This window comes from Canariomyces notabilis (assembly GCF_033297395.1).
Source record: "Canariomyces notabilis strain CBS 508.74 unplaced genomic scaffold N656scaffold_24, whole genome shotgun sequence".
NCBI lineage: Eukaryota > Fungi > Ascomycota > Sordariomycetes > Sordariales > Chaetomiaceae > Canariomyces > Canariomyces notabilis.
In genome coordinates this window covers 109680-129678 of record NW_027041846.1, presented here as the reverse complement: position 1 = coordinate 129678, position 19999 = coordinate 109680, and the positions used below count along the sequence as shown (strand labels likewise).

General features: G+C 56.1%; 9 protein-coding genes across 9 annotated transcripts; 6 read left to right on the top strand and 3 right to left on the bottom strand.

The window, feature by feature from the left end:
• Positions 1–715: 715 nt before the first annotated feature.
• Positions 716–2885, top strand: N656DRAFT_782771 (uncharacterized protein). Its single transcript, XM_064815820.1, has 2 exons — positions 716–867; positions 916–2885. Exons 1-2 carry the CDS (start codon positions 807–809, stop codon positions 2493–2495), a joined length of 1641 nt encoding a protein of 546 aa, XP_064667125.1. The 5' UTR covers positions 716–806; the 3' UTR covers positions 2496–2885.
• Positions 2886–3676: 791 nt separating this feature from the next.
• N656DRAFT_770876 (3-phytase A) lies at positions 3677–5217 on the top strand (the record flags this gene model as incomplete). The annotated part of the gene is made up of 2 exons (XM_064813809.1): positions 3677–3849; positions 3894–5217. The coding sequence occupies 2 exons, from the start codon at positions 3677–3679 to the stop codon at positions 5215–5217; spliced, it is 1497 nt and encodes a 498-aa protein (XP_064667124.1).
• A 266-nt stretch (positions 5218–5483) lies between these two features.
• N656DRAFT_325978 (uncharacterized protein) lies at positions 5484–6679 on the top strand. Its single transcript, XM_064809252.1, has 2 exons — positions 5484–5850; positions 5916–6679. Exons 1-2 carry the CDS (start codon positions 5749–5751, stop codon positions 6489–6491), a joined length of 678 nt encoding a protein of 225 aa, XP_064667123.1. The 5' UTR covers positions 5484–5748; the 3' UTR covers positions 6492–6679.
• N656DRAFT_325928 (inositol monophosphatase) lies at positions 6657–8058 on the top strand. The gene is made up of 3 exons (XM_064809251.1): positions 6657–6816; positions 6953–7074; positions 7149–8058. Exons 2-3 carry the CDS (start codon positions 6957–6959, stop codon positions 7946–7948), a joined length of 918 nt encoding a protein of 305 aa, XP_064667122.1. The 5' UTR covers positions 6657–6816; positions 6953–6956; the 3' UTR covers positions 7949–8058.
• N656DRAFT_326096 (uncharacterized protein) lies at positions 8059–8873 on the bottom strand. The gene has a single exon (XM_064809253.1). It carries the CDS (start codon positions 8637–8639, stop codon positions 8169–8171), a length of 471 nt encoding a protein of 156 aa, XP_064667121.1. The 5' UTR covers positions 8640–8873; the 3' UTR covers positions 8059–8168.
• A 2211-nt stretch (positions 8874–11084) lies between these two features.
• Positions 11085–12780, top strand: N656DRAFT_770874 (MFS general substrate transporter; the record flags this gene model as incomplete). Its single annotated transcript, XM_064813808.1, has 4 exons — positions 11085–11154; positions 11212–11577; positions 11625–11647; positions 11686–12780. The coding sequence occupies 4 exons, from the start codon at positions 11085–11087 to the stop codon at positions 12778–12780; spliced, it is 1554 nt and encodes a 517-aa protein (XP_064667120.1).
• Positions 12781–14062: 1282 nt separating this feature from the next.
• Positions 14063–17767, bottom strand: N656DRAFT_759152 (OPT-domain-containing protein). The gene is made up of 2 exons (XM_064813189.1): positions 15302–17767; positions 14063–15254 (listed from the first exon to the last, which is right to left on the bottom strand). Exons 1-2 carry the CDS (start codon positions 17434–17436, stop codon positions 14351–14353), a joined length of 3039 nt encoding a protein of 1012 aa, XP_064667119.1. The 5' UTR covers positions 17437–17767; the 3' UTR covers positions 14063–14350.
• A 524-nt stretch (positions 17768–18291) lies between these two features.
• On the top strand, positions 18292–19096 carry N656DRAFT_715710 (5-formyltetrahydrofolate cyclo-ligase; the record flags this gene model as incomplete). Its single annotated transcript, XM_064812069.1, has 2 exons — positions 18292–18415; positions 18465–19096. The coding sequence occupies 2 exons, from the start codon at positions 18292–18294 to the stop codon at positions 19094–19096; spliced, it is 756 nt and encodes a 251-aa protein (XP_064667118.1).
• A 48-nt stretch (positions 19097–19144) lies between these two features.
• Positions 19145–19704, bottom strand: N656DRAFT_782766 (LSM-domain-containing protein). The gene is made up of 4 exons (XM_064815819.1): positions 19524–19704; positions 19440–19466; positions 19320–19388; positions 19145–19271 (listed from the first exon to the last, which is right to left on the bottom strand). Exons 1-4 carry the CDS (start codon positions 19662–19664, stop codon positions 19218–19220), a joined length of 291 nt encoding a protein of 96 aa, XP_064667117.1. The 5' UTR covers positions 19665–19704; the 3' UTR covers positions 19145–19217.
• Between the last annotated feature and the right edge of the window lie 295 nt (positions 19705–19999).

The window sequence follows — 19999 nt, the reverse complement described above, 5'->3', positions numbered from 1 at the left end:
GCCTTGCATCCGTGAGTCGGAATACCATCTTAGATTGGCGCACGCCAACCAAGCCAACGGGAGTTTATTTCCTGGTTCAGTTCCAGTACGGGCTTTGCCTCCACCAGATCGTGATCAAGGCCACTTGCTGGGCCGCACACCCTCTGTGCCGTGAGCGAGGTTTCAGGCAAGAATAGCAGCAACCCATCGCCCAGCCTTCCTCCAGGAATCTGAGTCTGAACTCGTCAATTGGCAATCTGCCGGCCGCAATTTTGACGGCCCACGAGACCCCCCTTTCATGTGGCAATGCCGCCGCAACCGTGGCCGCTGCTGCTCACGTCCAAGAAAAGGACTGAGACATTGACGCGAGTGCGGCACCTCCACGACACGCGACTGGCCCAAGCCATGATCTGAGTATGCTTCGGGGTGGTAGCGCCGCCTTTCGATCCACCCTAGCACCCTGAGGCACCCTGGTTTTGTAAGCGCCAACTGGTTCCTCAGCCGGACCATCCCAGCCTATCAGATGCCGCCCCCTGCAACCTCACCTCCCGGCTGCTGGCTACCACTAGGTAGCTATGCACTGGCACATCGCTGGCTCAGCTGTTTGTTAATGGGGCCTTACATGTGCGTGTAGCTCTGCCTCGAGCAGAGGCCGTCTCATCTAAAAGATGGCCGCTCCGGCCGAGCCGCCCGTTCTGTTCTCCGTCATGTGCTTCTGTTTGTGTGCCCTGTTCCTTTGTTCCCGGGTCGCTGGTCGCTGGATGTCGCTCGTTTCTGAGGCATGAGATCTTTTCTCCAACATCGTCGGCTGCATCTCATCCGGCAGCATGTCGTTTTCATGGCTTAGTTCTATTCTTTGTTGCGGCGCCGACGAGAAGCCTCGTCCGAGTGAGTTAGGGCCCCGTTCAGCCCCTGACGGCGTACTAAACCCGACAGGTATTGAGAGGAACATCGTCGTCTTACGGGACCAACCCACCCTCATCCCACGGCCATCGGCAGAGCCGCTATGGTCGAGCGAGAAGACGTATGAGAAGACGTTCGAGCAGGAGAGGGAGAGGGAGAGGCAGGAGGGGCAGAGGGGAAGAAAGAGGGAGAGGTCACGGTTGAGGAAGCCGGCGAGACAGGAGAGCAGCTCGACAAGCAGGCACTGGTTCAGATCTCCGTCGTCCACACGACGCTTGCAGATATCAGGGCCGACAGACTTTCGGCACCTGCATTCCGATGCGTTCCAGGCTCCGCAGAGGCGCTCCCGTCGGTTCTCATTCCGGCCGATCGAGTTGAGCATATACCAACCCCACAACCGGCTTTCGCCGATCCTCCCGCATCTCGACTGTGACGACGAATTTGTTACGCCGCCGCCCCGCGCCTACACCGGCGGCAGCTCAAAATGGGATTCCAGCAGCGGCACGACGCTCAACAACGAGAGGAGCTATTCGTCCATGTCATTCCATCTCCCCCGCCGTCATACGCGGCAGGAGTCCGGCATGTCTGATGCGAGTCTGACACCGCCAAGAATACCCCCAAAATCAAGGGCGCGGGCCAACACTGCCCCTAGCACGGAACGCCTTGTCGATCGCATTGCGAGCGCTCTTGTCGAAAAGGAGCGCCTACAGGCTGAGATCAACTCACTGATCGAGCGGCAGAGCATCTATTTCAACAGCCGCCCGTCGACGGCGTACGACGTGCGAGGTACATGTTGCCTGGCCCCTACCGCGCGATCTCTACTCACATTCCCAGGCCTCGAGCCGATGCCGTCCATACCGGCTCTTCCAGCGGCAGCACCATCTTTCGCCGAGCGCCTCAGCATCGACGGCCGGCCGCGTACTGCTCCCTCGAACATAGGTGGCATGAGTGCCCAGGAAGAGGCTGTTGAGCTGGCGACAGCAGCATTTCCTTCCCCGCCACATCGGGCCACGCACGCTTATAACCATGGGGAGAGTAGCCAGTCAGAAGAACAAGACGATGACCTCTACCGACCTTTAGCCCCACCGCTCCCGCTTGTTCTCCGCCCGCCCCTCCGCAAGAAGAAGTCCTTTTCCCGCGTCTCAAATTGGCTTTTCAATCCAGAAGATGGCCAGCAGCAGCAGCAGCAGCAGCACAACCATGGTTTGGAGAGCACCGGGTCGTCACCGACCTATTTCACCGCTACCGGCACGATCACCACTACCCCCACCGCCACCTTTACCCCGCGCCCGCTCAAGGAGGGCGACGGCTTCTACCAGTGTGTCGCCCCTCCTGGAGGAATGCCGCGTACTAGCATGGAAACGGCTTCGTCGGTGTATACCTGGGACACGAATGAAGATGGCGACACCAAGACCTTGCCGACCAACCTGACCACCGCGGCGAGCACCCCAAGGGTAAAGCAGGGCGCTGGATCGAGACATACCACCCCAGTTATTGGCTCTTCAAGGGGGTTTGAAGGGACGGTGAATGGACAGGGGTTTAATCTGCAGGCTGGTGGGGATAATGTGATGCCTAACGGACACCGGCCGCTGAGCGTGGGTGTTGCGTTTTGATATTTCTTTTTTTGATATGGCCTTGTAAAATGCACGATGGGTAAGGATGGGACAGATGGATGGATCACCGGCAACGTCTACAGTACCAGACGATGGACGTCGAGCGAGGCTTGGCGCTCTGGACTGGATGGCCTGCTTGGGTTGGGTTGGGTCAGGTTAAGGGTAATGGAGGGCGTATATTCTGTTCTTGGTTACTTTACCTATGATACCATGGCGTTTTGTGTTGTGTCAAGGGAGATAGATATACCATGGGTTGAGACTCGCAGCTATTGTTTGGAACACTCGTGGAGCCGAGTGCCCTGCGCTGCTACTATAAAATGGAAAGGTGTGTAAGTTGGAGAAATGTCTTGATAAGGTCAATACCAATCGTGCTGCAACTCAGTAGCCGCCGTCATACAATATCCCGCGCACCTGCAGCTCGTATAGAGGTCACTCTGTCTGTAGCCGCTGACCATGTCTTGCTTGTTTGGGCCTGTTAGATATTTGTTCATTAGGAATCCAGAAAACTCAACCCGACCTTGTTTCATTTCTCCTTCACCGTCTTCGGATGCCGACAGTTGGGTTATGCCTGCGCTCCGTCAGGTAGTGCTCTGGGACAAAGGTACCTATGCCCCCTGCCCAAGAATTAACTGGCACCGCAAAACAATACAGCACTACATTCAACATCAAGACGACACTTAAAGGGCTGTAAAATAAGATAAAATGAGCTGCTTTAGATAGCTATTCAATTGCTAGTGATTCCCCGATCTAATTCCAAGCAATCATTGAAGATTTGGGGGATTGAATTTATACATTTGCTGATGCTTCCCTGGCTTAAAGAGGCTACAACCGTTTTTGCGGTGCCAGTTAAATCTTGGGCAGGGGGCTATGGTACAGTACTTCGCAGTATTCACCTAGGGGTGTTGTTGGCCCAGTCTGAGTCTAGGGCGAGCTCCACTGAGTGCAACGCTCGGGCCACGATTGCCCTGTTCCTGTCGGTTTCAGCAATTCCACATTGCTCTCGACCAAATCAGCCGATGCTGCGTCCATACCAAGATACCGGAAGACGGCGTCAGTAGGATTGATTAACCTCCTAATGGCCCTGAAAGGTGACAAGGTTGATGAATTTCTCGGCTGAGCTGGCATCGCTACCGGTGTTAATATCGGGCTGTTGAACAGCACGCGGGCAAGTTGTCTGGAAGATGGGTCCGTTCTTCTCGAGGGGCTCAAGATATGCTCCCCTTCCAGCCGACGATAATGCCCACACGCAAAGACAGGCCAGTGGGTTGCGGCGCCGGGTAACTACTACTCTCAAGCTTGTCGCCGTGGCCGTGCTGCACATTGTCGCGCTTAGCTACCTGGCAATAACTATTCTGTATGTCTTTCGCCTCTTGTGCATGACACTGGCTAACTTGATAGACGACCTGAGCTGCCGCACTGCGACACCCCTGAAAGGGGCTTCCAGTGCAGCGTTCCCATCTCCCACTTTTGGGGCCAGTATTCGCCGTACTTCTCGGTGCAATCCAAAATCAACGCGGCTGTCCCGGCGGACTGCGAACTGACCTTCGTGCAAATCCTGTCCCGCCATGGGGCGAGAGCCCCCACCCCCGGGAGGGCACTCCTGTATGCCAGCCTCATTGACAGGATCCACAACGTCGTGACCGACTATGGGCCGGGCTATGGCTTTCTTAAAACCTACAACTACACGCTGGGCGCGGACGACCTCACCCCCATGGGCGAGCAACAGATGGTCAACTCGGGCCTCAAGTTCTATCACCGTTACCGTTCATTAGCCAGAACATCCGCCCCGTTTATTCGCTCCTCCGGCCAGGAACGGGTGGTACGCTCAGCTCAGAATTGGACGACGGGTTTCCAAGATGCCCTCTTGAAGGATGGAATTTCGTGGGACTCGCCTCTAGATGAGCTGCTCATCATTCCCGAAGACACGGACACGAACAATACGCTTCATCACGGCCTTTGTCCGGCATTTGAAAAGGGCATCTACTCCTCCGTCGGCACCGACGCGCAGTCCGTCTTCCTGGCTGTATTCGCTCCACCCGTCACCTCCCGACTGAACTCCAACCTCCCAGGAGCAAACCTCACCGACTCGGATACGGTCGCCCTGATGGACCTCTGCCCCTTCAACACGGTCGCGTCACCCTTTGGGGCCATCCTCTCCCCATTTTGCGACCTCTTCACGCCCTCGGAGTGGTCAAGTTACGACTATTACCAGTCCCTCGGGAAGTGGTATGGCTTCGGCCCGGGTAACCCGCTGGGGCCGACGCAGGGGGTGGGCTTCGTCAATGAGCTTCTGGCACGTCTCACGCGCACACCGGTGCGCGACGCGACGAGCACCAATGCCACGCTTGACGGCGATGAAAGGACCTTCCCGCTCAACCGCACCCTCTACGCCGACTTTAGCCACGACAATGACATGATGAGCGTGCTGGCCGCCCTGGGCGTCTACGAGGGCGTGAAGAACCTGGATAAGAGCGCGCAACGGACGGCCAAGGAAAGCGGTGGGTACGCGGCCAGCTGGGCGGTTCCCTTTGCGGCGAGGGTCTATGTGGAGAAGATGCGCTGTGGCGGAGGAGAGGAGCTGGTGAGGGTGCTCGTGAATGATCGCGTGATTAAGCTCAGGGGATGCCAGGCGGATGAGCTGGGGAGGTGTACCCTCGAAAGATTCGTAGATAGTATGGCGTTTGCGAGGAGCGGCGGGCACTGGAGTTCGTGCTTTGCTTGATACCCAGGTGAAATACCTATATTCTTCCAAGGACGATGTGTCTGAAAGATGCAACTCTGTTGTCAGGGGTTGCTACCGACCTGGCGGGGTAGTTGTGTTGGGTCACGGGTAGAGGATGCTATACAGCCTCCTGATCGGAATCTGCACTCGCTTGGCTTTGAATTGTAAACTCTAGATCAGTTGCCCACATCTTGTGTTTAGTGGATGACAACGACGAATTTATGAGGACTGAAATACAGATAGTGACTTCCCATTGATTTCCACTCTCGCCCAATCCGGCCTGGCAGCTTTCGGTGACGATGGCACTGCATAAGAAGTGGGGCGGTTCTCTCGCGTAGCCTTTCAGCGCCTTTGGAAGCTGCCAAAGCAACCCGGTTACACCAAGGCTCCAGGCCCGTTGGCCTGGAGCCTTTACAACCTATCCATGCCGATCCTTAAAGATAATTACGCAACCCACAACCTCTATCTACTGTTGCCTCAATCGAGGCTTTCAACAATTTGACCCGATCGCTTTCTTGGACAGCCGCAACGATGAACACGGCAGGGATCGTCGTGCTCGTCATCGCCCTGGCTGCCATTGCCGGGATTATAGGGTGGATTGTCTTTACCCGCATACGAGCACAGCGACTGGGGGTGAGCTTCTGTCCCCCGTGCTTCCCTACCTATCCTGTTTACTCCGAGCTAATTCAATTCTCCAGCTTCCTCCACCTCCTCTAAAGTCCTATATCCCATTCCTGAAGTCGTCCTCATCATACAGCGGCCCGTCGCCAGCCCCAGGCGGACCCGCCGGCTGGTTCAGCGACCGCATGCGCATGTTTCGCCACGGCCGTAACAAGCGCACCGCGGCTGGTGCGTACGAGGGGCAGTCCTACAACGCCGGCTACGCCAGCACCAGCCGCCACCGCGGCTTTGAGCACGACGACGACGATCCGTGGGACTCGCGCGTGGGGCACGGCCCGGATGAGCACAACCCGTACGAAGAGGAGCGCGAGATGGGGCTGGTCTCCCGCGGTGGCCAGCCCGGCGGCGAAGGGTACGAGATGAACTTGCCAGTTGGGCCGGACGAGGAGGAGAGAAGGGGAAGGACGAGGAGTCGGTCGCCTGGACCGGTTCCGGGAGCGGCTACCAAGGCAAACCCGTTTGGCGACGACGCCGAGCCAAGCAACATCAGCTTGAGGGGGGTCAGTCCAAGGCCGATGGACGCTTCGTTCGCCGCACGAAAGGCGGCTAGAGGGGAAGAGGACAGAAGATCTGTCTTTCGGGAGGAGGTGTGATGTCTCGTTTGGAAGGGTGCCTCTATGATTGTGTTTTACGCCTTGATTTAGCCTTCTATTTTGGGATACTCGGGGAGATACGCAACAGTCTGAGGCGTTTGGCTGCTTTCATTCCTTTATCAGCGCTTGTTCTCGAAAGATATTGATGTCTTGACCGCACGATCGCTGCAGACTCCACTCCAGCTGATGAGCCTTTGATTCCAGATGCGGTTCGACAGTCTAGCATGAAGCAGGTTCCACTAACGTTAGTCTAGTGTCTCGAAGAGCTGCTTGCATCAGCCCTTCGATCGCCGCAGAATGCAACCGCAACATCAACTTCCATCGGGTGGGTCCCTCACGTCGGTCTACCCCGCTACCCCTCCATCAGACTTCGAGCATGGCAGCTCCATGCCCCCATGCCTCCATTGTCCAACCAACCCTTCAAGGCAGACATTCTAGGTCATCTAAACCGGCTGTTGAAGCGCAATGGCAGAAGTCAACCTTCAGGAAGTCCATGACACGCTGGTGTCCATCGCCTTCGAGGCGGGGCGCATGATCCTCGCTGCAAACCCGAGCAGCATCTCAACTGACACTAAGCTCAATGGTATGTACATATATGTACCACTCTCCAATGGCTTTCCAGTATCAGCAGACAACCTGACAGGGATGCTCTGCCAGCCGTGGACATTGTAACAGAAACCGACCAGGCCGTTGAACGGATGGTTCTGGAACGGCTGCGCGCCGCGTACCCGGCCTTCCACTTCGTCGGCGAGGAGTCGTACCAGCCGGAAGTGACGGCTATCACCGCCGCGCCTACCTTTATCGTGGACCCGATTGACGGAACGACCAACTTTGTGCACTCGTTCCCTAACGCGTGCATCTCGCTCGGCCTTGCCGTCGACCGCGTCCCGGCCGTGGGCGTCGTGTACAACCCATTCCAGGACCTGCTCTTCACGGGCATCCGCGGCCAGGGTAGCTACATGCAGCGCAACGCCTCGCTCGCTGCGGGCCAGGGACAAGGAGAGAAAGTGCGGTTACCAATTGGGGGCGGCACGAGGCCGCTTGAGAACTTGAGTACCGCCTTGGTGTCCATCGAATACGGCAGCCAGCGCGATGGTGAGAATTTTGAGCTCAAGTTGAGGACTTTCCGCAAGTTGGCCGCGGCGAAGGAGAGCGGCGGCGCGATGGTTGGCGGCTTACGCTCGCTAGGCAGCGCGGCGCTGAATCTTTGCGCGTGCGCCGCTGGGCAGCTGGATATGTACTGGGAGGGCGGATGCTACGCCTGGGATGTTGCAGCTGGGTGGTGTATCCTGATCGAGGCCGGTGGACAGATGGTGAGTGGGAACCCCGGGGATTGGAACCCGGCGCTGGATTCAAGAGTTTACCTGGCCGTTCGGGGCGCCAGCGGCGGGCAGAAAGAGATCATTGAGGAGTTCTGGAAGGTCATCGGGGATGGTAGGATGGACTACAAGCACTGATTGCCGAGTGGTTACTGCATTTAGCGATAGACCCAACACTAGACGATTGGTACGAATTCTCCGTTTGCTCGTTAACGAAACTTTCCACCCTCCCCGCTACCGTTCATACACCCGATTCCATGCCGCAACACCGATTTTCTCAGACTTGGCAAACTCGACGAACCGCGGCCGCAGCGGAGAACAAATCAAACAAAGAGGCGAGAGGGAGCAAAGCGTGGGTTTAAAAACCGAAGAACGGGCAAATGGGGCCAAGAGAAGTCAGGTTCCGGCAACACAGACTACCCACGGGGCTATTACACACAACCCCACATCGCGAAGCCGAACCGCCGCAACCCCCACGCGGGCATATACTTCCTCGCCGCTTGTCGCGTGTGTACATTGGCAAACCCTGGAACCATGTCGCGGGATCGCATGCATTAGCAGCACCGCGCGGTAGTTTCAGCCCTTGTGGGGGATCCGGGTACGCAAACCGATCCCCCAGACAGGGCTGACAGGCGGTTAACTGGCCAACCCGACTACATATCCGAACCCAAGGAGGCGGCCAAGATACGGGGTCCCGGGCCCCATACACGGCGTGCGCCGCGCCCCCCGTGACGGTTGCAGCCGTGTGTGGGGTTTTGCGGGGAGGACAACACGGCTCAACCCCCAAGCCCTTTACAGCGCGGTCCAGAGTGCGCCCCGGCCTTCTCATTTGATGCCGGCACTAAACCCGGCGGTAGCCGAAGCCTGGCTGCACGGCTCCGCCGCCCTCGGAGTTCTCGGGGCCTTCGGCATCAGATGGGTGCGCTCCTGTGTTGTGCCCGTACATGGTCCAGGAACATGGGCGTACATTAGTGTAGACCGTAAAGAATACCTTATATCTCATACAGCGGGTGGTGTTGCCGCAAGATAGCGAGTGGCCCTGATTGCCGGCCCGATTGGAGTCGACTCGCCGGATGAGGGCATATGGATGCTGCCCTGCTAAGCACTAAGCTCGAGGCCGGACTTCGAGGATCATTCGAGAGTTGATTGATAGACATGCTGGGGCATAGATACTTCTAGATATGTCTCGCCGAAGCTTGTGGTGACGTATGTATTTTACCTCTACGGAGGTACAGCGGCTGGATATCTGATACGTGTACTCCGTAGATCTGCTTGTACAGTATCCGTACAGCACTGAACACTATTCTAAGTATCAGACATTCTGAAGTGTACAATACCAAACGTGAGTGGAGGATGACGTCCCGCTACCCCTTTCGTCTGATACTTACTTCCATTGATCATGATGCCCAACTGCTTACCATTGGGCACACGACCTCTTGCGCTGAGCATGTCGGGTGAAGTCCGTCAAGAAGTTCGGCAGGAAAAGGATTGGCAGGGGCATCGGCTGAAGAAGCTGCAGGGCGGCTCATGCATACAATATGCGGCCTCGTGCATACATAAGGAGGTGCGGACTGCGTTGTAGTGCATGCACGATAAGGAATTTATCCAGCCCGTCAAGATTGAAAAATGCAACGCGATAAGCATCGAGAACGCCATTGACTGTGTGAAACCGTTCAGCATCGTTATCTGAAGCCTTATCTTATCATCAAAGGTTTCCGTTGGAGGCCCTGATCAAGCCAGAATCCGTCGCTTGCAAAGCCCAGTTCAAGTTGGGTGCGCGTTGTTGTGGCGCTCAGCAGTGAGTTTCCTGATTCTCAGAGTGGTGAAATATTGGCAAGTTACAGAGAGATCACACCGCTGGTCGGATGCACCAAACCCGGGTAGTCCCGGCTGGGAAGAGAGTCTTGCCCGATGTCAGACCGACGGTGAAGCCTGGTGTTTGGTGCGGGCCAATCCGGGCATTTCCATGATTCACAGAAATGCAGATTTCAAGGCAAGAACATTCTGATATCGTCGGGAAATCTCCACAGTATCGAGCGGCTGGTGATTGGCCAGTAAGCGCAGGATGCAGGCGCGCCTGCATAGGACCAATCGTTGCAGGACTGCGGGTTGCCGAGCCATCTCGGTTGAGTTGGTTTTGACTCCGTGATAAACACTGTCTCCATCGAACTTCATTAAAAGGATCGGTTGAAAACGGAATCAACCTTGGAAACAGGTGAAAGTCAGCTCATGCGACATGTTAAACCTTGCGTGGACTTAGTCTCTTGATATTAGTGTACACGTACTTGGCGTATAGTATTTTAAACACTTATAACGCGACCTTGTCTGAAAAGGAAGATAGACTTATATACTAAGTATCGAGGTATCTTAACTAATGGTATCAGGTGGGGTGCTGCAGCCGACTCAACACAAACTCCGGGAGTCTAGCTTAGGGCGGATTTGTTGTTCTCTTCAATGTACTAGCCGTTGCTTACTTTGACTGCCAGAGCGTCTTAAACTCCCGAGCGCAACTTCAGGAAGGTACTGTTGAGTTTGCTTGCGACGCCGGGCTTGGGACGTGCGCAAGAAGACGGCTCGTCCAGCACTGTGTGGAAGAAGCTGCGGGTTACTGTGCTGTACCAGCGTTGCCACGGTCCGAGCTACCGAGCCCTCCAACACTAAAACCACACTTTGCATGCTTGGAGGGGTAGGTACCGTTAGGGTAGAATGCTTCTCATTCGGCTCCCTTTTTGTCTCTGATGGCATGCGCCGGAATGGCTCCGCGCCCGCCCGTCCTGTGATACATGCCGAGCATTGCAGAGTGACGATGCCGTCAGAGTCGCTGCTACATAGCATGGGGCTTACGGCCCTCCTGGAGAGAAAGCTACGGCAAAGGTCGTCGGTCGCATTTTCGGCAGAGCGGGTACGTGTAATAGTGGCGCGCCGATAGATCGGACCCAGACACACCGGCTGGAAACAGAACAGACTCGATGCATCGAAACCCGGACTCATCGAAACCCGGTCCTGGGCTGTTTGTCTGTGTCAACACAACACGCGCCCTGGTCAAAAAATTTCCCCTTATCTTTCTACTCCTCATATGCAGACGGGCGGCATTCTTATCATATAGCGGCGACAACTCTGAGAAATCCTGAATTCGCCTTTCTCGTCTTCTCCCTCTTCAAGCAAGCATCTCGGTGACTATAGCCGTAGATACACTTGCCACAGCAGCCACGGCGTATCACCTCCGCCGCACCAGAGCTGCTGGACTGTAAGACTGAAGCCTCGCTTCGCCGCAATGAATCTAACCAAGCAGAGAAGTCCCCGCAACCCGGATGAGTTTCCCACCGTTCAGCTCTTCCTACTAGGTAAGCTGGTTCTGATTCAAACCTTCCCCGCAACAACGAGCAAACTGACTCCTGCAGCCATTGTCCGTCTTGCCGAACCCATCGCCCTAACCTCCATTTTCCCGTACGCCTGGGACCTCATCAAGCGGTTCAAGATCGGCAGCGAAGACGATGCCTCCTTCTACGCCGGTCTGCTCATCTCGTCCTTCTCCCTGGCGGAGGCCCTGATGGGCATGTACTGGGGAGGGTTGTCGGACAGGGTCGGGCGCAAGCCCGTGCTGCTGCTGGGATGCGTGGGGACCATGTTCAGCATGGTCATGGTTGGCTTTGCCTCCAATATCTGGATTGCGCTGGTCGGACGCGCCATCGGTGGCCTGCTGAACGGCAACATCGGCGTCATCCAGACCATGGTAGGCGAATTGGTCACGAAACCCGAGCACGAGCGTAAGTTACACCCAGAGAGTTGTGCTTTTGAAAACCTGCTAACCAAGCACAGCACGTGCATATTCAATCAGTGAGTGCGGCTGCTCCTAAGTACACTACAGTCACCAGCTAACCAGCGCAGTGCCCTTCGTCTGGAGCGTCGGGACCATAATCGGGCCCATGATTGGTGGTCTGTTTGCTGACCCCCACAAGTCGTACCCCCACCTAGTCCCCCGCGGGTCGCTGCTCGAACGCTTTCCCTACCTGTTGCCCAACCTGATCTGCGCTGGAATGCTCTTGATGAGCATCCTACTGGGGTACTTTCTGCTAGAAGAGACCCACCCTGACATGCAACCGCGCGTGTTGCTGCCAGATGACACGTTCCTCTCGGAAAACACTCCCTTGATCGAGACGTCGGACGCCATGAAGCGCCCGGCGGTCGACCTCCGAGACGAGAACTACGGAACTGTGCGTAGCCTGGAACAGCCCACGCCGGCATGGCCCAAGGACCCCGAGAAGCCGGCAAACATCTTCTGCAAGCGCATCATGGCCGTGATCCTGTCCCTGTCCATCTTTACCTATCACTCCATGACGTACGACCACCTCCTGCCCATCTTCTTCGAGGACGACAGGATGCCCCTCCGCTCCCTCGCCACGCATCTGAATCCGCTCTACTCGCCCGGCGGCCTCGGCCTCTCCATCCAGGCTGTTGGTGTAGTCATGGCCGTCCAGGGGGTCATTGCTCTCTTCATGCAGGCCGTTGTATTCCCGCTCATGGCCGAGCGCGTAGGCGTATACCGCCTCTTCATTTTCATCACCGTCCTGCACCCGATAGCGTACCTGATCGTACCGTTTTTGATATACGTCCCCGAGGGAATGCTCTATCCGGCCATCTACTTCTGCCTGGCCGTCCGCAACTTCTTCTCCATCTTGCTCTACCCGCTCCTTCTGATTCTCATCAAAGAGGCGACGCCGACACTCACGGTGCTGGGCAAGGTGAACGGCCTTGCGGCGAGCGCCGGCGCTGCCTGTCGCATGGTAGCACCACCTGTGGCGGGCTACCTGTATGCGATAGGCAAGAAGATGGACTGCACCGCGCTGGCGTGGTACGGGAGCGCGCTTGTGGCGATCGTCGGTGCGATACAGTGCTTTTCGGTGAAGAGGGACGGCACGCGGGAGTGGGGCAAGGGAGCGGCCTCTGACGCTGAGCAAGTTGAGCCTTGACCGCTTGAGATACGGATGTGGAGGGTTATGATCTGGTCGGACGAGACAACGAGGATTACGACACAAAGGGAAGGAGCAGCATGGAGCATCAATTGGCATAGAGGGAGTCATGGGTTACATTTGGTTATTCGGTCTGTATACTATCTGGAAGGCGTGGCGTCAGGGTCTCATGAGTGACTGGGTACAACTAGATGCTTATGATCTGGCTTCGAAACAGCGGTTATCATTAAGGGTACATACATATCGAGAGCGAATAGAATCTGTTTGGGTTATCTCTGACGCCTAATAGTCAACGTTGGCGGTTGTTGTCACGCCGTTGGGGTTGGGGCGCCTTGGTGTTGCAAGGCGTCATCTTCCTGCCCGTCGCACATTTGTGGATTCAGTATATACAGAGATTTGCATTTAGCATTAGTACAGGTTCCTGACGAGATCTGTAATTCTACACTTTCACCATCAGCTTGCTGGAAGATCCCACCCTGATTTCTAGAAAGCTCACAATATCGCCACTTGCGTGCCACAGCTGAGCCGCCACAGAGATAGATGTGTGGCTGGTGCATCATCAAATGGAGGCCATGGCCCGTGCACGTCTGCAAGTTTGCATACGCGCACGGACTAACAGCCCTAGGTATATAATGCCTCCCACCTACCCACAAATCTTCCTCCTCTTCTCTTCTTTCTTTCCTCGCCCTTCGGGGCATTTGGTCAATTTGAAACGATACAGAGAAGATTAGCATGGCCCCTGCACTAAGGATGACACGCTACTCAAAGAGACGCTACCAATTTTTTCACTGTGATCATGGCCTTGCGTCGTGACATGGAGAAGAAACTAGTTGCTTGGTGTCAAACGAAATGCTGATTCGCGCTTCGGTCCTTCCACTTCCGGGGGAACAGGTGGTGGATGCGATTGGGTAGATGCCCTGGCTCGCCTGGGTTTCGGACAATCTGTGAGAAGAACACGCCCATGAATGCTTCGGATTTGACGAGCAAGGGCTGGGTAATCCACTCGATAAAGCAACCAATAGTTACTTGGAATCTTGGATGACGCAGGTGTTTACGGGCAAGCAAGCTTGTGTGTGTCTGGTGCCCGCAAAGACAACATACCGTATAAACTCGCCAAATTGACCTTCTTCTACTGCGTGTACTAAGGCCAACCCACCAATCCTGGGCGACCGGCTTGCAACTGGCCTGCAGTGGTTCAAACCTTACAGTTAGGATGCCAAAGAGGACTGAGCCATTAGATACGTCGCCTGCTTTGGTACGCGCAGTAGAAGAAGGTCAATTTGGCGAGTTTATACGGTATTGACCTCAAGAATGCAACTCCAGTGAGCCTCCAAGTTGATGCAACGATAGAGAGCCTAAAATTGCAAGTCGCAATGCCAAGAACGGCCGTCAAGTACCTTCGTATCGATGATATCTTGCGTAGACAGCCCATTCTACCGTCACAATTCTGACAAAAACCTCCAAGCCGCTACCGTAACTTTTATTCGCCGCTCGATATATACGTGACAAACAACAGCCCAGTCTATATATACATACAAGTGAACCACCACTTTCACACAACCACCCCTGGTCACCATACCTCCGGCCCAAACCGTCCTCCCTCGGGCACGCTCCTGTACGCACAAGCCTGCCAGTCGCAGCCGGCCTTGTACACTTCGGTGCCCCACCAGTGGAAACCGCTCATCCAGCCAGGGTAGACAAAGCCAAAGAAGACGACGACGATGCCAAAGGCCAGCCCAGAGTCCAGGGCGGCGCTCATGGTCATAGTGTACTTGGCCCACCAGTCGGGCGCTCGCTTCTTGACCAGGTAGTTGAAGAGGTAGCAGACGACGGCCCAGACAGAGAAGTTGAGCCCCGTGGCCGGCGGGATCCAGCCGAGCGAGCCAAACAACACAGGTAGGTTAACCTTGCGAAGGATGCTATCCCGCCTGTTCCGCGCATACGCCCACAGCGGAATCGGGAGCACGGCGCCGACGGCAAACGCCCATATCAGCGGGCGATAGGTCGCGTTTGGGCCAAAGAACTCGTTGGGGCCAACGACGCCCCATAAAATTGAGCCATTGAAATGCACACGAGAGATAGGACATGTGAATCCGTTGAGGGCCTGCGGAGTGCACAGGCCGGGGATGCTGGCAAACATCCAGTTGAGCACGGTGATTTGCGTGACGGAGGAGACCACGGTGGCAACAATCTGAACCATGAAGAGAATGCGGGGCGGGATTTTCATGTAGTGGCCCAGCTTGAGGTCCGCGGCGAACTTGATGCCCTGCGCCGACGAGATGTAGCCGTATGTGACGAACACCATGTTGGCGACGGGCCTGCCCGGGAAGATGATGCCAGCGAGGAGCTGGCAGATGAGATAGATGGAGCTATGCTGGTTGGTGACGGCCATGATGATGCCGATTGGGATGAAGAGGACGCCGCAGATGGCCAGCGCCAGGAGGAGGCCGTACCAGGGGAGATGGATCGGGTAACTGGAAATGTCAGTGCCATGTAAGAGAAGAAGGGCCAAAGTACTGACTATTCGACGGTAAAAATGCCAATGGCGGTCATGGACACAAATGTCAGCAGGTACCACAGAATGGGTGCATCCTCATATCTCCGCATCAGACGGTTGTGGACGTCTTCTCGGCTCATGAGGTTATCGACGCTCAGCGACCGCCTTACCCCCGGCCGGACCCGGCCATTTGATGACGATGATGGCCTGTCATTGAGCCCAGATACTGGCTGGTAATCGCCCTTTGGCTCCCCAACCGTCTCGTCTAGCGACCGCTTCCACTGCGTCCATATGTCCTTCCCATGCCAGCAGATGGTGTGTGTGATGAGGGCCGCCAGCCCGGCAAACTGCACCCCGTAGCTGAGAACGTATGTGACCGGCAGGAATACCCGGCTGTACTTAAAGTAGGCCTCTCGGTCAAATAAGAAGTCCTTGGTCAGCACTCTAGTGACATTGTACACGTTGCCGGTGTTGTCAAAAACTGCCGCCGAGAGAATGGGCATGTACGACGAGTACAGCCAGTTGCTGTAGTACGCGATAGGGGCGATGATCCACATAACCACGACAAGACCGCCAACCACATTCATGGCAGCCCAGAAGGGCGTGAGCAGCGGCGACCCAATGTAGGCGACCTGCGCCCAATCGAACGTCATGGGAAACAACCCCAGCCCGGAGACGACGCCGAACAGATTAGCAATGACAACATTGTCAGGTGCAAACCAAGTGACAACGTTGAAGTAGCTCAGCGCCGGCATCAGCAGGCCAGGCAGGAAATAGAAGAGGAAGGCACCCAGCCAGACGGCGTAGAAAAAGTTCCACCTGCTAATCCGCCAGCCGTTGGCCTTCTTGTTCTCCTCCTTGTGCAGCGTCGTGAACATGGCCGCCGACATGAGGGTGCCAGGCCAAATCATGCCGCTCGGCCGCACCAAAAAGCGGCGGGTGAGCCCCGCGAAGGTGTAGCCCAGAATCTGGGTCGACAACGTAAGCAGGAGCTGGTATACGATGCTGGCGTCCTGCTTGTAGAACTGCGTTTGCTCGACGATGACATCGGTCGCAAAGGCGAACCCAAACGACACATTGCTGCTGACGTAAACGCAGCTATGCTCCTTCTCGTTCCAGCGGCCCTGGGCAAGCCACAGCCGCACCCGGTGTAACGTGCTCCTGCGATCCCAGGAAATGACGGACGACGTGTGGCCAGGCGAGGGCGTGTCGCTCCGGACCCCGTCGACAAACTCTTCCGACGGATCGTCCGGCCGTTTCAACAAGTAGTCCCACAGAAGACCAAGGGGGTGCACCATCAACAATGCTATGACAGGCGTGATTGCGACGCTCGGGTATCTCAGGGAGAAAAACAGGTTCGTCGAGGAGCCGAGCACCGAAAAGAGTATGGACAAGGTCCACATCCTGGGTGTGTTTATGGACAGGCTGGTATCATCGGTCGGCGAGACCGAGGCTCGGACCTGAGGGTAGGGGGAATTGTCCGGCGGGTCGTCATCGTCAATATCCGAGTCCAAGACGATCGATCTTGCGTCATCATCGTCTCCATCCTCGGCCTGACCTGGGATGTCACCGAAGTCGTCTAGCAGCGCCGTTTCAGTGGCCCCAAACCGACTCTCTAGTCCACTGATGGTGGTGGAGCTGCCCAGCTCCTTGGACCGGCGGGCTGATTGTCTGAAGGACGGCGAGCTCGGCTGAGATCCATCGCGCCGGCGTCTCACAGCGAAGCCCGAGGGTCCGCTTGAGTCGGAAGTTTCCCGAGGCCGGACTAGCGGGGTTGTGCCCTCCTCCTCGTTGTCATCGGACTGCCGCGGGGTGATCGAATCGTAACCGGGGCTGCTAGACGCCGCTCCGCGGTGGAATGAGGCTGAATGCTTGGTCATGGGCTCGGATGCGGAGTCGATGGGACCGTCGCTGGCGCTCTCGTCCGCCGTGGCCACTCTTGGCTCGGATCCGCTGCCATGGGTGCCGGCCTGTCTAGGCTCGTCCGGCAATGTCTTGTTGCCGTGGGTTTGGGGGGGCCTCGCAGAAACCCCTGACACACGCGGTGACGTAGGGCCCTTCCCAGTTGCGGGACTGGGCTTCAGGGATTGTAGTGGGAACGACTGACGGTCAAGCTCAGCCGGATTGTCTAGGGAACCGCTTCTTCCACTGGAAGGCATATACGGTATTCCTTATGACTACCTCCCCCAGTAAGATGCGCATCAGGAGAGTCAGGAACTTGTGCGGGTCTGCAACAGCAACTGCGGGGCTGGAAAGATAATAATCGCACGCAAGATCCGAGGCGAACGGGGTTGGGACTTGCGAGGAGACCGTAGTGGAGTGAGATACGGATACCGATGACCAATCGATTCGCCTACACTACATCCCGTATAATTCAGCTATCATTCCGATTGTAGGACTCGGCATGCGACCTTGGGTTGACCGCTGAGCCAGGCGTTGATTATATGACAATACGTAGATAGCGGCAGGAACAGGAGGTTGAATTTTCACTCGGTGCAGCCGTTCCCGGCAGGCAGCGATGACACTTGGCATTCATGACAACTGCTTCCGTCTATGTATATGGAGATGGCGGCGCTGTACGTATGTATCCGTGCAGTATCGGTACATATGTACATACAGTACTGTACAACACAAATCTTTTGAATTCTAGATTAAAGCAAAGACAGAATCAAGGAATGGGGAACAGCCGTGCAACTTCTGTTCCTAAACGAATCAGATAGATAGGTATGTAAATACCTAACTTGGATGCGCTTAGATAGTGTTACGGCGGCGGTAGATACAGCCGGCGTTGCTAGGTACTGTAGGTACCCAGTGATTCCAAGGGAATGCAGCCTGACGACATATCCTAGCGTTGCATGCCCTGGAACAGCGCATGGCGTGCGTGGCTGCGGCCGCATCTGCTTCACACTCCACGCGGGGACTGCCCGACATCGCAACATATTGTGATTTCTTCGCCCCGACACCCCGACACCCGCCAACGGCGAGGGGTCCTGCTGACAGGCAACGTTCCTGCAATGTCTGATGGCGCAACCAGTGATCAGTCCGCAATGGCGTCACTCAATGCCGCCAAACAGCAGCTCAGAGCCGCAATGAAGCACAAGCTCAAGGCCGTGTCCCACGAGTCAATACTGTCACAGAGTATGATAAATCCGGGACAAGCCCCTCGGACCCAGACTAAGCGATATAGGCGCAGCCGTTTTCACCACGCTCAGACATTTCCAGCCTTACCTGGACGCAAAGCGGATCAGCGTCTTTCTGTCCATGCCATCAGGCGAGATACAAACAGACGCCATCGTCAGGGATGCGCTGGTGGCCGGCAAGGAGGTCTTCATCCCCTACCTACACAAGAACCCGGCTTCGCCCGATCCGCCAGCCCGTGTTATGGACATGGTCCGCCTGAGGGACCTCGCCGACTACGAATCTCTGCAGCCGGATAAGTGGGGCATCCCGAGCATCGATCCGGCGACGGTGCAGGAGAGAGAGCGCGTACTCGGCGGTCCTGACGCGCAGCACTACGCAGGCATCCTCCTGGACTTCATCCTCATGCCAGGCGTAGCCTTCAGCATCAACCCTGGCGACGGCGCCGTTATGCGGCTTGGACACGGCAAAGGATTCTATGACCACTTCCTCAGTCGGCACAGCGCAAAGGCGGCTTCCCTAGGGCAGCAAGAGTCCCCTGTATTGCTTTATGGCTTAGCCCTGTCTGAGCAGTTTCTACCTCCATCCGAGGGGGCTGTACCTGTTGGTCCCCTAGATCACCCTCTGAACGGCATCATTCTCGGGAATGGCGAAATCAAGGGCTCGCACTCCGCCAAATGAAATGCATACTCCATCCGTACAGTTTCTCCCCGCGACTGTTCGCTCCTTGGGATCCCCTTGTGGTAATATGCCAACTTTGCGCCGTGAATCAGTGAATTGAGTTCTGTCTTGCCCTGCTCTTTCAACCCGACAGGCTCTGGATGAGGGAGACGTTGTCGCCTTTCAGGAGGATTTGCTAAAGCCGGGTCAGCTCTGTGCTTGTTACCACTGACAAAAGACCTACCCCCAAGGGCCTTCGTGTCTCGGTGTCGTTAGTCTTGGTGATTTGCTTCACCTCGACGGCGTCGTCAATCTAGAGAGTTTAGCTGAAATCGCCACGGCAACCATAACGCGCAACACTCACAACAAGATTCATGAACTCGTCAAATCCCTGGACAGATGGTCAGCGATATGCGATCCAGAACAAAGAAAATAACGGCTATCGTACGCGGATAGTGCCGACAATGCGGATGGACAATTGCTCATAAAGCCAGATTTGAACTGTTGTGCGCTGCTGCAGCAAACGGAAGAGGAAATTGATCGGTGGGAGCAAGACCCGGCGACCGCCGCCACCACCTCGGCCGGTCATTGCGCGTCGATGTTGTGATGTTGGTGATCGTCGAAGAAAGTAATTAGACAGAACCGCGCCGGACGTGTCGTGAATTTGGCAGAAAACCTGGGGGAGCTGGGGCCATGAAGAAAGTCAACCAAGAAACGTCAACTGGCCCGTGCCCCTCCCCCCTCATTCGTGAATTTCGTGGTGTAGACTTAGAGCGTGCCACAGCGCCCATCCCGCACAGTGGGGCAGTGCGATGGTTAGGCATCCTGACCTTTGATGTTTCTAGCGCAAACGTCCATCTTGCAGGAAACCTTCAACATCATCCCATCTCGCCTCGGTCAACTCCACGATTCTCTCGGCGCGTC

What these genes read in the sequence shown, in the direction of transcription:
- N656DRAFT_782771 (XM_064815820.1), top strand. Translation starts at nt 807, where the DNA reads ATGTCGTTTTCATGGCTTAGTTCTATTCTTTGTTGCGGCGCCGACGAG. An exon ending in CGACGAGAAGCCTCGTCCGA is followed by an intron (nt 868 to 915) that starts GTGAGTTAGGGC and finishes TAAACCCGACAG; the next exon opens with GTATTGAGAGGAACATCGTC.
- N656DRAFT_325978 (XM_064809252.1), top strand. Translation starts at nt 5,749, where the DNA reads ATGAACACGGCAGGGATCGTCGTGCTCGTCATCGCCCTGGCTGCCATT. An exon ending in TACGAGCACAGCGACTGGGG is followed by an intron (nt 5,851 to 5,915) that starts GTGAGCTTCTGT and finishes TCAATTCTCCAG; the next exon opens with CTTCCTCCACCTCCTCTAAA.
- N656DRAFT_325928 (XM_064809251.1), top strand. Translation starts at nt 6,957, where the DNA reads ATGGCAGAAGTCAACCTTCAGGAAGTCCATGACACGCTGGTGTCCATC. An exon ending in AACTGACACTAAGCTCAATG is followed by an intron (nt 7,075 to 7,148) that starts GTATGTACATAT and finishes ATGCTCTGCCAG; the next exon opens with CCGTGGACATTGTAACAGAA.
- N656DRAFT_326096 (XM_064809253.1), bottom strand. Translation starts at nt 8,639, where the DNA reads ATGAGAAGGCCGGGGCGCACTCTGGACCGCGCTGTAAAGGGCTTGGGG.
- N656DRAFT_759152 (XM_064813189.1), bottom strand. Translation starts at nt 17,436, where the DNA reads ATGCCTTCCAGTGGAAGAAGCGGTTCCCTAGACAATCCGGCTGAGCTT. An exon ending in GGCATTTTTACCGTCGAATA is followed by an intron (nt 15,255 to 15,301) that starts GTCAGTACTTTG and finishes TGACATTTCCAG; the next exon opens with TTACCCGATCCATCTCCCCT.
- N656DRAFT_782766 (XM_064815819.1), bottom strand. Translation starts at nt 19,664, where the DNA reads ATGACCGGCCGAGGTGGTGGCGGCGGTCGCCGGGTCTTGCTCCCACCG. An exon ending in ACGAGTTCATGAATCTTGTT is followed by an intron (nt 19,389 to 19,439) that starts GTGAGTGTTGCG and finishes TAAACTCTCTAG; the next exon opens with ATTGACGACGCCGTCGAGGT. An exon ending in AGACACGAAGGCCCTTGGGG is followed by an intron (nt 19,272 to 19,319) that starts GTAGGTCTTTTG and finishes ACCCGGCTTTAG; the next exon opens with CAAATCCTCCTGAAAGGCGA.